At 41.1% G+C, this 18224-nt stretch overlaps 1 protein-coding gene across 6 annotated transcripts in view; it reads left to right on the top strand.

Moving 5' to 3' along the window:
• The window catches only part of IQCK (IQ motif containing K), a 126313-nt gene that overhangs the window by 47807 nt on the left and 60282 nt on the right, over positions 1 to 18224 (top strand). For 4 of the 6 annotated variants that reach the window (XM_040458900.1, XM_040458905.1, XM_040458902.1 and 1 more), the window contains one exon: positions 7390 to 7474. The exons of the other annotated variants lie outside the window; for them this stretch is intronic. In XM_040458900.1, the coding sequence (XP_040314834.1) occupies positions 7390 to 7474 (85 nt within the window). The remainder of the gene's footprint in view (positions 1 to 7389; positions 7475 to 18224) is intronic. 6 annotated transcript variants of the gene reach the window in all.

Genomic DNA, 18224 nt, shown 5'->3' with positions numbered 1-18224 from the left:
TTTACATTTTAGTATAAAGACAATCAATAACTAAGCTAACAGATAAGCATATTGCATAATGTAAAGAAGACCCAAGTGCTCTGAGGAAAAATGAAGCAGCGTAAGTGGATAGAGCATCCCAGGGCTGGGGTGAGAGCTGTTGGTGTTTAGAGAAGCCAGGGAAGGTGCACGTCTTTAAACATGAAACATTTGCACAGGGGTCTGTAAGCCAACCTTACAAAGATCAGAAGGAGGAGTGTTCCAGGTGGAGAGCACAGCCACTCTGAAGGCCCTTGAGAGAGGGAACAGACTTGGCTAGTGAGACGAGGAGATGAGGGAGGCCAAAGCCGGGTGGACAGTGAAGCCAGAACAGTGGGCTAGGTTGTGCCCAGGTTGGGTGGGCCTTTGGGTACCATGGTAAAGATTAACTTTTTTCCTCTGAGTGTGATAGGAAACTATCAGAGGGTTTTTAGGAGAAGATCGAGGGAATCTGATTTATCTTTTACAAAAGATCACTATGGGGGCACTTGGGTTGTTCATTTGGGGTTCAGGTCCGACTCTTGATTTCTGCTCAGGTCATGATCTCATGGTTTGTGAGATCCAGCCCAGGTCCAGCTCTGTGCTGGCAGCGTGGAGCCTGCTTGGGATTCTCTCTCTCTCTCTCTCTCTCTCTCTCTCTCTCTGCCTCTCCCCCCCCAAAAAAATAAATAAGTACACATTTAAAAATAAATAAATAAGAAGATTACTCTGGTGGCTAGCGGGGAAGTTGACTTCAGTCACCTCTAACAATACAAGTGGTTAGTGGGGAGGCTACTGTAGGCAGGAGATAATGGCAGCTCAGAGTTCAGGAGGCACGAAGAGGTTGTATTTGAGATATTTTGATGTTGGAACCAAGACTTGTTGATGGATTGAATGTGTGGTGAGAGAGAAGTCAAACATGGCTTGGAGATTTCAGGCCTGAGCAACTGGCTGAATGAGGAGCCAGTTACTGAAATGGAGTGGCAGAAATTAGAGTTCTGTTTTGAAAATTTAACGGCTTTATGGATAAATCCCAAGTTCTGGGGAGTAAAAATATGAAGCTTTCTTTTTATTTTTTCCCCACTAACTGACCCGCTGTATCATGGTGGGTCTCCCTTCTGTCTGGGAGGCAGCCATTTAAATAACTTTTTGGCCGAATTCCCTAACTTCCTGGTCACTCTTTGTTTTTAGATGGTCTCATTTCACTGTTTGAATTCATCCTGTTTAGTTTTAAATCTTTAGTTCTCAGTCTCATCCTGGATGTAAACCTCGTCTTCTCCCCTTTCCCTAGCTCCAGCCATGCTGTCAATGACTCGGGGGTCCCTGAACTTGGAAGGTGGACACATTGCCTCTCTATTTTCATTACCCTTTAACTGAAATTTAGCCTCACTTTTAATTATGAGCATGGGCAACGAGCTTCAGAAGAGCCCATGGTACCTATGTCTTGGTCACTAATAGTGATCAGATTTTTTCACATCCCGATACAGTAGTTGCAATGGTCTTGAAATATCGTTTACACATGTCACTTCTTCTAAATTACAGAAGTTAATTGACATGCCATTAGCTCTTCCTATTTACTGCATACTCTAGAAACACATATGTTATTACGTCACCTCCTGGTTTTGTTTTGTTCTTTATTTATTTTGAGAGAGAGAGAGAGAGCACATGCGCACACATAAGCAGGGAAGGGGCTGAGAGAGAGAATCCCAAGCAGGCTCCATGCCATCAGTGCAGAGCCCATTAGGGCCTGGAACTCAGGAACTGCAAGATCATGACCTGAGCCAAAATCAAGAGTTGGACACTTAACTGAGCCACCCAGGCGACCCACCACCTGTTTTTGGTCTTTTTTTTTTTAGTATTTTGAAAACTGTATTCCAGTATAATTAGTTTGCTTTGAAATCTTATATATTTACTTTCATATTTTAAAAAAGTATTATTTGGGGGGGGGGGTGGCGATGTGCCTGGATGGCTCAGTAACTTGAGTGTCCGACTCTTGGTTTCAGCTCAGGTCATGATCCCAGGGTCGTTGGAGTGAGCCCCATGTCAGAGTTTGGAGCCTGCTTGAGATTCTCGCACCTCCCTCTGCCTGCCTCCTTGCCCTCGTCACTTGTGTACTCTCTCCCTCTCTCTCTTTCAAATTAAAAAAAATATATGTTATTTAGAAAAGAAATCCAAACTGCCAGTGTAAAAAGGGATCCATGACACAAACCAAGTTAAGATCCCCTGCCAGAGATTTGGAAGCCGTGAAGAGGGAGGTGGTCTGCGCTTCTGATACACCCACCCTTGCTCAGGCTCACTCTCTGGAGGGGGAAAAGGGAGATTGGGAAGGAGGCAGGTCTCCCTCAGGTTTTCGTTGAGTCATGTTAAAGAAAACATGTAATCTGTTACAAAGAGACTAAACAACACGGCAACCTGGACCCGTTTATCAAAACGCATCAAGTATCACAGCCCTGACTTTCAACACGGTTATACTTTACAGGGTGGGCACCTGGCCTTGTCTCATTCTTAGGTGAGCTCTGTTGGCTAGACCCATATGCGACGTCCAGTGATGGGGCTGGTAAGATGGGAGTCGATTCTGCGTTTAACTTAGGAGAGTGATTCACCTTGATGCCAGGGTAATACCTGCTTGTCGGTCTCTCAGGGTGATTAGTGAGGGGCAGAAGCCAGATCACATCCTAGTAACCATGGTTTCTGAATGCACTTTAAGGCCACTAGAGAGTAATGCAGCTGGCTCTATGCTACTGATTTTCAGAGTTGTTCCTGACATCACAGGAAATCCTATGAGATTCCATCCTAATGGCTGGTCACCATATATCTGGGTGCGTCATTCCACATAACCTTTGTTGTACTTCTTCCAAATATTTGAAATTTATTACTCAAGACTGATGATGCCTCTAACACAGAATGTTTGGGAAACCAGTTAAGGCTGGGCAGGGACTGGATAATCTCTTTTGCTGGATAGGATGGGTAGTTGTTATTAAATACTTAGGCCCTAGAAGGGCTTTATAAATGATGATTGATTTAGGGCCTGTGTCATTTTGTAAATGGCTTGGCATCAGGGTTGTGCTTTCATGTTCCAAGAAAACAACTTAGTCTCTTACCTAATGAAAAGTGGATAGAATTTGGATTCCAAGATTCAAGTTTCAATATAAAGCAAGCTTTTCTGCTTTCTGCTTTATTTTGTTTAAGTGCCACTTTAGGATGGTCCTTCTTGTTTTAGAACTGGATGTAGAAATTAACAAAGATGAACTTTTCAGAGTCCCTTGTATATTTTGAAATCGTGCTGTATCTCTTTTAGGTCCTGCAAATCTTTTACTTAGCACCCAAAAAGGGGGAAAGAATTGTGTGTGTGTTTATGCATACACACAGAATCAGAAAAATAAATGCTTGTTCTTTCTCAGAATTATAGCATCGATTCCTATGTTCAAATATATTTGATTCACATTTAAGAAAAAAGGAAAAAGACATGACAAATGAGCATGACCAGTAAGACAAGTTTTGGAAACATACTCAGTGATACTGTTTTGCCCGTTGAAACATGCAAACCTGTCTGCTCTGGGTTATGTCCCATGTAAGCCCTTGAGGAGGGAGCCTGCCTGCCTTCTCCTGTGATTGACATGGCACCTCCTCCCCCTTCCCAGTTCCCCAATGATGAGAAGCTGCCTCTACTCGATCTCTATTTTTATTTGACCTGAAGCCAGTTGCACTGATTCCAAAAGAGAGAAAAGGGCCTGACATGGCTTCTATCCCTTCACGCTGGCCTGCTGAAATGATTGATAATTCCCAGGGACTACACTCAGAAGATTAAGTCCTTTTCATTTGGCTCTCTCATACTTATTCTTGGTTTGGGAACTAGACAGCACCCCATTATTTAGCCATGAAAGCAAGGATGTCACTAAAGGTGGCCTCATATTACTGCTTAAAGGCCTATTAGAAATCTCATTTTGCTTTTTGGAGATTCATTGTCATGCAAAGTGGTTCGAGGTTTCATTACTGGTGAAAGCCCTTTGTTGGGCTGGCCCAGCCTGTTGTCCCCAGATTTGCAGGTCTCCTTTCCTACTGCTATTCCAAAACAGGAATACTGTTACTTTGAGGATTTCATGACATCAGTAGAGAAAAACATACTTAAGGCAGGGAAATTGCAGCCGAACAGAAAGGCGCCATCAAATCTCCCCTCCGATACAAGTGACAAACTCCACTTTGTTCTGCTGTCCTGACATCGGATTTCCCTGTGGAGCATCAGACAAATGAATACCTGCCAAGTTATTACTGTAAGAATTAATGAAGAGGGCATCTTCTATGATTACGGCTTTTTTCTCCCTCCCCAGTTTTTTCTTCTAGGCAAATGACCTTGTTTTCTTCTATTAAACACGCACAGCTGCGAGACCCTGAATTCCACATCAGTGACCTTCTGAGCTGTCTTCTCTTCCCCTTTTAGGCCACTCCCTGTGCTTCCTGGGCCAAAAGATTCTCAGCAGGAAATGGTCTGTGACCTTGAATGAGTCACTTCACACCTCTGTGCCTCAGTTTCTTTGTTCTAAAAGAAGGATAACCACAGCTAATATTACTTTTATTTATTATCCTTGCTAAGATTGTGAGGATTTAATGAAATAATGTATGGAAAGTGCTTAGGACACTGTGCCAGGCAGAGAGCTCCTTCCACAAACATTTATCAACTACCCACTAGAAATGTCAGTTCTCCCTGGCTTTGACTTCTCTGGTTCTGGAATAATTCCTAAGTGCTGGGACTGCCAAGAGGCACAGACACGGGCCTGGTCTCTGCCCTCCTGGAGCCTGCAGTCCGGCTGAGGATTAGGGCATTAATTAGATAACCACACAGATTTCTATCTCTGAATTAGGCCAAGGACTAGGAAGGAAAATTACACAGAGCTCCACTGGGTCCTAACCTAAACAAAAAACACCTTTCCATAACACTGGAATGGAGATCAGAAGAAAGAGTTAAGAGTGAACCAGGAGGAGTGTCAGCCCTCTCACCCCCAACCTTAGATTTTGAGCAAGTTAGGAAAAGGTACTCCTACCCCAGGGCAGATGTGACCCCAGGCCATGAGCATGGCTTAGCAGGCAGAGCATGGGCTGGGTTTCAGTGCCCTCTGGCCCATCTGCTGGGTGTCCTTAAGCAGCAACCTGCACAGCCATACGGCTGCAGATAGGAGGATATTGGAGGCAGAGGAAAGGCAGGGTCTGCAAAGACCATGGGTGGAAGGGCACTTTTGAAGAGATGAAAAGGGCCACCATGGCTGGAGCACAAGGAGCCAGGCTGATAGGAAGGAAGTCCAGAAAGCTCTCAGTAAATATCAGCTAGTATTAATGCATGATAATATTAGTCTCATAAATCCATTGCCAACACACCAAGGTCTCCTTAGAAACCCCAAGGTCTCTCTAGAAGCCATTGATTTTTAACTAGTGAAGGAGAATTGCTTCAGGGATGTGATTTGTTGGTGTCACACAACTGAGACTTAAAGAATAAGGACAGTGGATGAGTAGAGACATTTGATGTGGAAAGCAGGGAGCCGATGTGTCTCCGGTGGCAAGCCTCCAGCAAAATATGAATGCTCCATTGCAGCCCAGAAAGCCAGATATTAGGTAAGAAGAAGTGAAAAACAAAAACAGAACCAAAAAAAAAAATAAAAAATAAAAAAAGCCACCACATCATGCAAGTGAAAATGGAAACAGGACGTTAGGGAAAGGTTTCTGTCATTTTGAGGGTGTAATTATCTCTCCAAAGAAGTAGAAGACTGTCCTTGACTTGGTCTCTTCAAAAGGACCTGCCCAGCCCAAGACCCAGAACCTGGCAACAACACTGTGCTCCCTAGAAATGGTCTTAATACTCTCAAGGTTCTTCCTGGCTTTGATTTCTTCGATTCTGGAATAATTCAAAGCACACATGTTCATTCAAACAAATATACTGTATGAAGGGTGGGTTGTTGTTGTTGTTTTTAAGTAAGAGTTTAGGGGGAAATAAAACCACACATCCTGGAGAATCACGCATTATTGCCTGATAATGCTTTGCATTCTGTGCCAAGCTGGGCATCTGCGTGTGTTTGCTCAGTTGAGGTCTGGTGTTAGCAGAGCATTGTGAGGGCAGCCTGGGCTTTGGGATCAGATGGGTCTGGGCTCAGATCCCTACTAGGCCACCTACAAGCTGTATGACCTTGGGTAGCTTAGTCAACCTCTCTACACAATGGGAGTTAGTATAAATTCAAATGATGGTTGTTATTAGGGAGAGCTCTGAGGCCAGGGCACTTAAGAACCCCTCACTTGCAAAGTCGTTTCCAGGGTTCTTGCCTTGAGATCAGCCTCTATGACCCACATACTTCCAGAAGTTCATTTGTTTGTACTATATCTAAAAAGACTTAACTTGACTTTTCAGCGGTAGCTGTGCTTTAGAGAAACATAAGGAACCAGAATTAAGTCATACTCATAAGATCTTGTCAGGAGTTAGTATCTCTATGAAACTTGTAGGGAAAAGAAAAGAAAAGAGCATTTAGCCGTGATTTTTAAATGTAGTATCTGTGATCAAAAATCCCATCATAATCTGCACAATCCAAAAAGAGCAAACAGTATCAACTGACCCAGCACTTGACATATTTTATTGCCTATTAAGATGTAGTAGCAGAACTTAACTTAAAAATATGCTGGGGGTGCCTGGGTGGCTCAGTTGGTTGAGCGTCCGACTTCAGCTCAGGTCATGATCTCACAGTCCGTGAGTTCGAGCCCCACGTCGGGCACTGTGCTGACAGCTCAGAGCCTGGAGCCTGCTTCAGATTCTGTCTCCCTCTCTCTCTGCCCCTCCTCCACTCATGCTTGCTCTCTCTCTCTCTCAAAAAGTAAATAAAAATTTTTAAAAATGTTTTAAATAAATGAAACATTCTTTTTAAAAAATATGCTTGAATTTAAGCCACATTAAATTGTAATGTGCACACAATTTATCAGAGATAAATGCCAATATTTTGTTTTCATTTCCCGTCCATAGGAAGTTGGAAAAAGAGCCCTTTATTAAGTGTCAGTCATAAGGCAGTATTTAAAAGTCGCCCTTGCTGTGTCTCTTGTTTTGTGTCTACACAGCCTTATGTATGTGGCACCTTTAGGAGTAACATGCAGCTTTAGCAACCTGAGCCTTTCAAAGCAGAGCAGGTTAATAGTGATTTAAGATTTTGCTGGTTAAAAGCAAAACAAAACAAAATCCATCTTCGATTTTAAAACAAAACACGCTAACCCAGCTTAAACTTTTCTATCAAAAATGGCATTGTTGCTTTCTAAGAATGGAAATGGATGAGGCACTTAATCAGAGAGGCCATTATGTTGTCAAAGGCCTTGCTGAGACTGAAGGATGGATTCTCAGGGGCATATGACCATTTTATTGCTTTTCAGCCCACGGCCGGCAATGCCACTCTCCCTCCTGCTGACAGAAGGAGAGGCAGCGCTGATCATTCAGTCCTTCTGGAGAGCCTATCTGGTAAGAGTCTTGTGCAATTATGGCGTTTGGCCTGGTGGGGAATTTTTGTGATGCAGAGTGCCCATGGGAAAACTGTTAGATGAATTTGAAACAGAGGGTATTATAGCTAACATCCAAACCTCAGAAATAGGATTCTCTGTAAAATACATCTCAAAGAGTGGTTTAGTATTTTTAACCAAAGCTTCTTTTGCAATTATCATGAAAAGTACTCTACAGCCTTTTAATGTTGGATCGACTAGCCTGTATTACCTAAAAAATAATATTATTTACATACAGAGAGCAATACATGTTCGTTTTAGAAAAAGAAAATTCAGATAATTCAGTTAGAGCAAAAAAAAAATATTTGAATTGCTGAAACTGTTACCCCAAAATAATCATTGTTGGCATTTTGCTGTAAAACTTTCCAAACCTTAAAAATCTTGATGGGTGAAACAGGTAAAGGGGACTAAGAGTACACTTATCTTGATGAGCACTGAGTCATGTATGGAACTGTCAAGTCACTATATTGTACACCTGAAACTGATATAACACTGTTATGATAACTAAACGGGACTTAAAAATTTAAAAAAAAATTTTTTTAACATGTATTCATTTTTGAGAGACAGTGAGAGACAGAGTATGAGCAGGGAAGGGGCAGAGAGAGAGGGAGACACAGAATCCGAAGCAGGCTCCAGGCTGCGAGCTGTCAGCACAGAACCCGATGTAGGGCTCGAACTCACGAACTGCGAAATCATGACCTGAGCCGAAGTCGGACACTCAACTGACTGAGCCACCCAGGCGCCCCTTAAAAGTTTTTAAAATGAATAAATGAGGGGCGCCTGGGTGGCGCAGTCGGTTAAGCATCCGACTTCAGCCAGGTCACGATCTCGCGGTCCGTGAGTTCGAGCCCCGCGTCGGGCTCTGGGCTGATGGCTCAGAGCCTGGAGCCTGTTTCCAATTCTGTGTCTCCCTCTCTCTCTGCCCCTCGCCCGTTCATGCTGTCTCTCTCTGTCCCAAAAATAAATAAACGTTGAAAAAAAAATGAATAAATGAAAAATATAAAATTTGAAAAATCTTAGAAGACAGAATAACATATAGACACTTATCATATGCTAGAAGTAACCTTTTCTTTTGAAACTTGTCTTTTGTAGCCATTTTCCTATTGGTTATTCCCAGTTTATCATTATTATAATAAATGCTGTAATACATATCTTTGCGCAGCCATCTTTGCACAATTGTCTGGTTGTTTATGTAGGACAGATTCTAGAAGTGGAATTTCTGGGTCAAAAGGTGAGTTCTTTTCTAAAGCTCCTGATCCATATTGTCATGTGGCCCTTCCAGAGGATGTACTTTGAAAAATTCTTACCAAGTATACATATGAGAGTGGCCTGTGTATCTTGTGCTAAAAAGCATACATTCTCCCCAATTTTCTGGCCATACATCAATGTTAAGAAGCTTCCAATAAACATGAAGCTCCTATTCTAGGTAAAAGCGTGTCTCTACCCAAGTCTGAGTGTTAAACATCAATGGAACTAGTTTAGATTTGATTTCAGAGGTGGTGAACATTGCCACAGAGAAAGGTTTCAGTGGACTTACACGGAGGCCAAACATCTCCATCCTGACGCTCTCCTCAGAGCTGCTGTAGGAGAAGTAGCCTGAGGTGAACATGCCGGCAAACGGTTGTCCAGGAAGAAATTAGATGAATTCTAATGAGATACCATTAATAAATCAATAACCAAAATATTTTTTAAATGTTAAATGGGACTGGGGCGCCTGGGTGGCTCAGTCGGTTAAGCATCCGACTTCGGCTCAGGTCATGATCTCACGGTCCGTGAGTTCGAGCCCTGCGTCAGGCTCTGTGCTGACCGCTCAGAGCCTGGAGCTTGTTTCAGATTCTGTGTCTCCCTCTCTCTCTGACCCTCCCCCATTCATGCTCTGTCTCTCTCTGTCCCAAAAATAAATAAACGTTCAAAAAAAAAAATTTAAAAAAAAAAGAAAAAAAGAAAAAAAAAGAATTTAAATGTTAAATGGGACTGTCCTTTCTTATAAGCAGCTTACTGTTTCAGGCAATATTGTCCAGTGAACACAGGGCTCAAAGTCAAGTGTGAAGGTTAAATAATAGACTTGCACATTATAAGGAGCAGTTTGTTCCCAAAGAGTTAAAAGCCAGTAATAAAACCCTCTGTGATATGTCACGATTTAGATATAATTTTTAACTACATAGGTTTTCAGCATTTCCTACATATTTTATAGATATGGTCTTTGTCCTTCTGTAATTGAACATCAGCAGGTTAGTTTAAGTCCAGTGATGTCCAACCAAGGTGAAAGATTCCTGGCTTCCACATGCTTTTTGAGTTCCACCTTTGCCGTCAGCATATTTCATTTGTGAGACTTGAACTTGTTACACTAGCATTAGCAGTTTTACTTTTCCATTTTCTGATCCTTTTAATGAGACAGAGCCAAATGCAATAAAATAGTGATTTGCAGATTTTGTTTCTTTAAAACAGCAAAGCCCTTTCTTCAAATCATACTCAGAAGCCTAAATTGTAATCACTGTGTTAACAGTAAAAGGGGATGTTCTGTCCCTGATTCTCCCATGCAGTAATAAAACTTTCACACACAGGGGGCCTGTGTTATGGACACAGCATGAGAAACATAGAGATCTTCCTCTACTTATCATGGAGTTACATCCTGATAAACCTAGTGTAAGTTGAAAATGCATTTAATATACTTAACCCACTGGACATCATAGCTTAGCTTCGCCTAACCTATAAATGTGCTCAGAACACTTACATTAGCCAACAGTTGGGCAAAATCATCCCCCACAAAACCTATTTTATAATAAATTGTTGAATATATCACGTAACTTATTGAATACTGTACCGAAAATGAAAAACAGAATAGTTGTTTGGGTGCAGAATTATCCTCAGTGTATTGGTTATTGACCCTGGTGATCACATGACTGACTGGGAGCTGTGGTTTGCCGCCTCATGAGAATATTGTATAGCATATCACTCACCCGGGAAATGATCAAAATTCAAAATTCTAAGTACAGTTTCTACTGAAGGCATATGGCTTTCATGCCATCATAAAGTGTAATCGTAAGTTGGGGACTGTCTGTAGTCCTTAAGACAGCTGAATTCAGCTTATCACACCAACAAACACTGCCATATAAAAAGATGTCAAAGTGGCCCAAAATTTAACCGTGGCTATAGTACCATCATCACACTAGTGATATAGTACCTCACAGTACAAAAGATGTTTACAGGTCAGTGTATACTGTGTGAGAGTTCAGGTTGTTCAAACCCAAACATCTCCTGTGCTAAAAATATATTACTAAAGGTCACCAAGTGAGGGGGGAAGATCCTAAGTTGTTGCCAGAAGGAAAAGAGGTCTGATATATGGGATGACCTTGGAAGCTTCCACAAAAAAGGAAGGACTTGGTCTTAGCCTTAAAAGAAAGATGGAACACTGGATTGTCTGCTGGGACCAAGATGATATCCCAAGGGGAGGAAATTGTGTGTGTGTGTGTGTGTGTGTGTGTGTGTGTGTGTGTGTGTGAAATACCAATTTTATTAAAACATACTGTATATTTTTATGGGGTGCTTGCATGGCTCAGTCATTTAAGCATCCACCTTCAGCTCAGGTCATGATCTTGTGGCTTGTGAGTTCAAGCCCTGTGTAGGGCTCTGGGCTGACAGCTCAGAGCCTGAAGCCTGCTTCAGATTCTGTGTCCCCCTCTCTCTCACTGCTCTTCCCCTGTTCTCTCAAAACTGAATAATCAGGGGCGCCTGGGTGGCGCAGTTGGTTAAGCGTCCGACTTCAGCCAGGTCACGATCTTGCGGTCCGTGAGTTCGAGCCCCGTGTCAGGCCCTGGGCTGATGGCTCAGAGCCTGAAGCCTGTTTCCGATTCTGTGTCTTCCTCTCTCTCTGCCCCTTCCCCATTCATGCTCTGTCTGTCTCTGTCCCAAAAATAAATAAACGTTGAAAAAAAAAAAAACAAAAAAACTGAATAATCATTAAAAAAATTTTTTTAATGTACTGTATATTTTTGACAACTACACACACACACACACACACACACACACACACACACACACACACAAAGGATAGGAAAATATCTAAAGGGAAACAGAGCAATCTGACAACAGTGGATAACTTGGAGTAGCTGGGAAAAATTTGAGAGACCGTAGCCTTATATACACTGAACAGTTTTTACAAACAGGCTATAGTATAATTTTCATTAATTTCAAATTTATTTAAACCATGTTTTCATGTCAATGGATGCAGAACACAAAATCCAATGATTTTGTTATTTATAATTAATAAATTAACCATTAATTTATAATTAGTAAACATGATTATATTACATTATGATAAAAACACTCAATAACTTCATAAAGGGTGGTCATAAAACTCCACAGCTAATATATTTAGGGAGAAAGGACTGGGTGTTTTCCCCCTAAAATTGGGAACAAGACAAAGATATTCTCTCTACTTTAGTTCAACATAGCACTAGAGGTTTTAGCTAAGGAAATTAGGCAAGAAAAGAAATAAAAGGCATCGGATTGGAAAGGAGGAAGTAAAACTATCTCTATTCTCTGTACAGACATGATCTTCCATACAGAAATTCCTAACTAATTCACACACACACACACACACACACACACACAAAAGAACTAATAAACAAGTCCAGCAAGGTTGCAGGATACCAAATCAATATACAAAAATCAAGTGTATTTGTACATACTTAGCAATGAACAATCTGAAAATGAAATTAACAGAACAATCCCATTTGTAATAGCATCAAAAAGAATAAAATACTTAGGAATAAATTTAACAAAAGCACTGCAAGACTTACGCTGGAAACTGCAAAGAAATTTTAAAAGACCCAAACAAAAGAAAAGACAGCCTCCATTGATTGGAGGACCTGATGTTGTAAAGATGGCTGGCGGTACAATTTGATCTGCAGGTTCAATGCAATCTCTATCAAAATCCCAACTGCCTTTTTTTTTTTTTTAACAGAAATCAACAAGCAGATCCTAAGTTTCATGTGAAAATATAAGAGACCCCAAATAGCCAAAACAGTCTTGAAAAAGAACAAAGTTGGAGGACTCACACTTCTCTATTGGAAAACTTACTATAAAGCTACAGTAACCAAATGCTAGTGGCATAAGGACAGGCATAGATCAATAGAATAGAATTGAGAGTCCAGAAATAACCCCTTAAATTTATGGTCAATTGATTTTTAACAAGAGTGCCAAGACCATTCAATGGGGAAAGAATAGTCTTTTCAACAAATAGTGATGGAACGCCTGAATATCCACATGCAAAAAATCAAGTTAGACTCCCACCTCGTACAATATACAAAAATTAATCCAAAATTTATCAGACCTAAATTAAAATGCAAAAACGGTAAAACTCTGAAAAGAAAACATAGGTGTAAATTTTCATGACTTTGGATTAAACAACAGTTTACATAACAAAAAGCACAAGCAACAAGAGAAGAAAAGCACATCGGACTTCATCAAAATGGAAAACTTTTGGCTCCTAAGAACACCATCAAGTGAATAAAAAAGTCAATTCACAGAATGGGAGAAAATATTTGCAAATCTTGTATCAAATAAGGGCTCAATATCTCGAATATATAAAGAATTCTCACAACCCGACAAATAACACAATTACAAAACTGGCAAAGGATTCAAATACACACTGCTTCAAAGACTATATGCAAACCCATGAAAAGATGTAGGAAATGTAAAGCAAAACCACAGTGAGATACCACCTCACACCCACCAGTATGGCTAGGATCCAAAAGACAACAAATGTTGGTGAGAGTGTAGAGATCTTGGAAGGGCTCACACAGTGCTGGTGAGAATGGAAGATGGTGCTGCCACTTTGGAAAGCAGTTTGGCAGTTCCTCAAAAATCTAAAAATTGAGCCACCACTCCATGACTCTGCATTCCCACTCCTAGGTGTATATTTAAGGTAATGGAAAGCATCTGTCCAAACACTTGTACATGAAGGTTCACAGAAGCATTATTCACAGTAGCCGAAATGTGGAAAATAATCCAAATGTCCACCAACTGATGAATGAATACATAAAATGTGGTACATCCATGTAATGGAGTGTTGCTCGGCCATCAAAAGGAGTGAAGTACTGTTACCTGCTACAAAATGGGTGAACCTTGAAAGCTTTATGCTAAGTAAAAGGAGCCAGACACAATAGGCCACATAGTCCATTTAAGTAAAATGTCCGGAATAGGTAAATCCCTACACAGAAACCAGATTAGGGGCACCTGGGTGGTTCAGTCTGTTAAGCATCCCATTTGGCTCAGGCCATGATCTTGCAATCCATGAGTTCGAGCCCCATGTCAGGCTCTGTGTTGACAGCTCAGAGCCTGGAGCCTACTTTGGATTCTGTGTCTCCCTCTCAGCCCCTCCCTTGCTCTCTCTCTCTCTCTCTCTCTCTCTCTCTCTCTCTCTCTCTTTCTCTCAAAAATAAATAATAAAGATTAAGAAAAAAATTTTAAAAAGATACCAGATTAGTGGTCGTCAGGGACTGGAGGAAGAGAAGCACTGGGAGTGACTGCTAATGGCATTGTTTTGGGTGATAGAATGTTCTGGAATTAGATAGTGGGGATGGTTGTACAGCTTTGTGAATAAAAAGCACTGAATTGTAAACTTTAAAAGGGTGAATTTTATGTTATGTGAATTCTATATAAGGAAACAAATGAGGGGAGCCTGGGTGGTTCAGTCGGTTAAGCATCTACCTCTTGGTTTCAGCTGAGGTCATGGTCTCATGGTTCATGGATTTGAGCCCCATATCTGGCTCCGTGCTGACAGTGTGGAGCCTGCTTTCTGTCTCCCTGTCTTTCTGACCCTGCCCTGCTCTCTCTCTCTCTCTCTCTCTCTCTCTCTCAAAACAAATAAATAAACTTAGGGGCACCTGGGTGGCGCAGTCGGTTAAGCGTCCGACTTCAGCCAGGTCACGATCTCGCGGTCCGGGAGTTCGAGCCCCGCGTCAGGCTCTGGGCTGATGGCTCAGAGCCTGGAGCCTGTTTCCGATTCTGTGTCTCCCTCTCTCTCTGCCCCTCCCCCGTTCATGCTCTGTCTCTCTCTGTCCCAAAAATAAATAAACGTTGAAAAAAAAATAAACTTAAAAAAATAATAAACATATGAATATTATTGGGAAAAATACAAAGCAAGGCACTTTATTCCTTTTAACCATGTGTTCTTCTGACACAGGTTCTTGATTTTGGGCCTGGATTTGTGAATAACAGTGAGGTATCCTATGACCAGAAAAAGGGATTTTCAGGAATTCGTGAAGTGTTACCTCATAGCTGGCAATGGTACAAACTCTCTTTCCTTACACACTCACATGTAGTTTCACTGCACTTACCATGAAGGTTTTGCAATTAATGAAAACCTTTACTTGTACTTTCTTAGACACCATGAAGGAAAAATATAGTCTCCCACAAAATTTTTTCATATGCTAAAATATACATAACATGAAATTTACCATTTTGGGGTGCCCGGGTGACTGAGTTGGTTAAGCGTTCCTACTCTTGATTTTGACTCAAGTCATGATCCCAGGGTCATGAGATTGAGCCCTGCATCAGGCTCCCCGCTCAGCGTGGAGCCTGCTTAAGATTCTCTCTCTCTTTTTCTCTCTCTTTCCTTCTGCCCCTATCCCCCACTCATGCTCACTCTCTCTCTAAAAACAAACAAATAAATTTTTAAAAACTATAAAAAAGAAATTTACCATTTTAACCATTTTTAGTTGTAGAGTTCAGTGACATTAAGCACATTCACGTTGTCGTACAGCCGTTACCACCATGCATCTCCAGAACTTTTTTCATCATTCTAAACTGAAACTCTGTGCCCACTAAACAATAACTCCTCCCTATCCCCTCCTTCCCCCAGCCCCTGACAACCACCCTCCTACTTTCTGTCTCTAGGATTTGACTACCTAGATAACTCATATAAGTAGAATCATATAGTCTTTGTCATGACTGGCTCATTCCACTTCGCATAATGTCCTTAATATTCATCTATGTTGTAGCATGTGTCAGAACTTCCTTCCTTGTTTTATTATATTAAAAATTTTTTTAGTGTTTATTTATTTTTGAGAGACAGAGCATGAGCGAGGGAGGGGTAGAGAGAGAGGGAGACATAAAATCCGAAGCAGACTCCAGGCTCCAAGCTGTCAGCACAGAGCAGGATGCAGGGCTCGAACTCACAAACTGAGAAATCATGACCTGAGCCGAAGTCGATGCTTAACTAACTGACTGAGCCACCCACACGCCCCAGAACTTCCTTCCTTTTTAAGATTGAATAATATTCTTGGCAGGAAGTTTTAAAATCCAGAAATCTGACATCCTCACTTATCATAAAACTAGCTGGACATATCATAAAAATATATTTTAACCAACCACATTAAAAGAAATGTCACATGGTATGAAAAGCTATGTGTACTGAGCTATTCTTGGTAGCTGTGACTTTATAATTAGCCATATAAATAGATTCCTGGTAGTTATTACTAGATATTAAACATGTCTGTGAAAGGAGACATGCTCTTATTCCTTCTTTCAGAACACTAGAGTAATGGTTAGTCTAGATTGTTTCAACATGCAAACTGAATTTTTTAAATCCATTTGGATACTGTGAATGAAATCTGGTCCTCTGGACACTCTCCTTTCTGAAGTGTGATTGGTCATAAGCTGCCACATCAATGGTTCTTCTGCTTATGAAATACTGGATAGAATAGGTAACAATTAATAGAGAAAACTCTGCTCTCCTGTGAAGTTCAAATGAAGTTCTCATGGGCCATAAGGATTGAAATTTCCTTAATGATTTAGGACAGAGAGACCAGATAAATCCATTGAATATTGGTTCTGTCTAAATAAGCTCCAAGTGTTTTATGCCTTCTGCCCATTTGTGTATTTTATTTTGTCTAACTCAGCCTAGACTCCAGTGTGGCACACAGTCTTCCCTCTTCCCAGGATCAACTTCTCCTCTAGGCACTGTGACAACCGACAATCACAAAGGCTACTAATCATTACCGTTTTTGTTCATTTGATGAACAATACAGAGCAAGGTTGCTCCAGCAGCGCCTTTGTGGCTTTGCAGGAAAAAAAAAAAATTGGGGATCCTGATCTCCACCTGCAGAGAACAATGAGAATCTGTGCATTTATACCTTTGTCTGTTGTGCAATGACCTGGGGTGGATGAGGTGCCCCCAAGGAGAAATAGCTTGCTGTAAACGAAGAGCGCATGTTTGAAGTCGGACAGTCCCCCGCCCCCTCACCGCACAGGTGGGTCTGTGTCGGCTTGGACACTAGAATATTGTATCCCTCTGGCTACAGGGATTAGTTCATGATGGGCAAGACCTAAATCAGGCCACTCACACCTAGTGAAACTCCATTCTGGGAGTCTTACAGTTGTTCACACAGTGCAGCAGCTTGCTTTGCATGGGGGTCTCTGGGAGGCCCAGCTGTCCGCAAACATCTTGCCACTGTGTGAAGAACCCAATGGAGAAGTGACTGCAGAGGCGAGAGAGATGAGAGACAGGAGGGAGCTGAGCCTTTAAGGCTGTGGAACATCTGGATTCAGCTGTACAAATGAGTCTCTTCCAGAGGGGTTTCTGTCACAGTAGGAGTCCTGACAATGATAATTTTCAAGATAAAAAGTTCTAGACTCTTGATTAGTTGCACATTAAAGAGGATATGGACACAAAATAGAAATCTGGGTGCCACTTTGTCCCAGGGAAAGACTGGGGCCCATATCGGCTTGCCCGTAGTTGGGAAGGGGAAGCCTACCCCAAGGAGCAAAATTTTCTTAGGCACATATATTATTTTTATTGCTTAAGTAATAGATTTCCATTGTGGAAAAAAGGATAATACATATAAGTTTTTAAAAATTCAATCATGTATTCATCCCTTTAGAATTTTTCCTATTCATTAGGAAGTTTTTAAAACAAAATTATGATGATAATCACTGTTTTGTGCCTGCTTTTTCCCCTTAATGGTTATATTGGGAATATCCTTCTATGTCAGCACACAAAAGTCAGTTTCACAAATTATAATGGCTCTATAATACATAATTTATTTAACCATAGCTGGACATTCTAGTTTTCTCTACTATGTAACATACATTATGAAAAACATCCTTGTTCATATGTCTGCACCCTTATCTGATTTTCTCTATGAGATTAATTGCTAGAAGTAGAATTGATGGCTCAAAAAGTAAGCATCTTTTTTCAGAGTTTTGACAATTATTTCTATATTATTCTCTAGAGAGGCTGGAGACTAGCCTGTAGATATATTTACATGCACCAGAAATATAAACAAATATGCCCTGCTGTAGGTCTAGACAGGAGAGTGAAGAGAGGAAGAGTAAGAGATTGGGACCATAAAGTATGTCGAGGGAAGTTGAAGTTGCATGGACTGTGCAAGAGGGTATGAACAGGTAAAGGCAGTGTGACCAGTTGTGTGAGTTGTACACTGCACAACTCTGTCTAGGGAACACCATTTGCAACCAGTACAGCAGATCTCTGAGGCTTCACGAAGCCTGAAAAGTGATGATTGAGCGGCCACTTGTTATATCTACATATCTCTTGGCCTACTCTGGTAGCTGGAGGCTGAATAAGTGAAGCTCTACCAGAACCAAAGTTATGATACAGGATCAGAATTTTCTTCATGAAAGTGTATGACATCTTTTAGATTAAGTAAAATGTAAAATAATCAATACTCAATAATGTAGTAATTATA

This window comes from Herpailurus yagouaroundi, unplaced genomic scaffold, assembly GCF_014898765.1.
Source record: "Herpailurus yagouaroundi ecotype Mexico unplaced genomic scaffold, PumYag 222, whole genome shotgun sequence".
Classification (NCBI taxonomy): Eukaryota; Metazoa; Chordata; class Mammalia; order Carnivora; family Felidae; genus Herpailurus; species Herpailurus yagouaroundi.
Note: the sequence above shows the minus strand (reverse complement) of the source record. Positions and strands in the feature narration are given on the sequence as shown.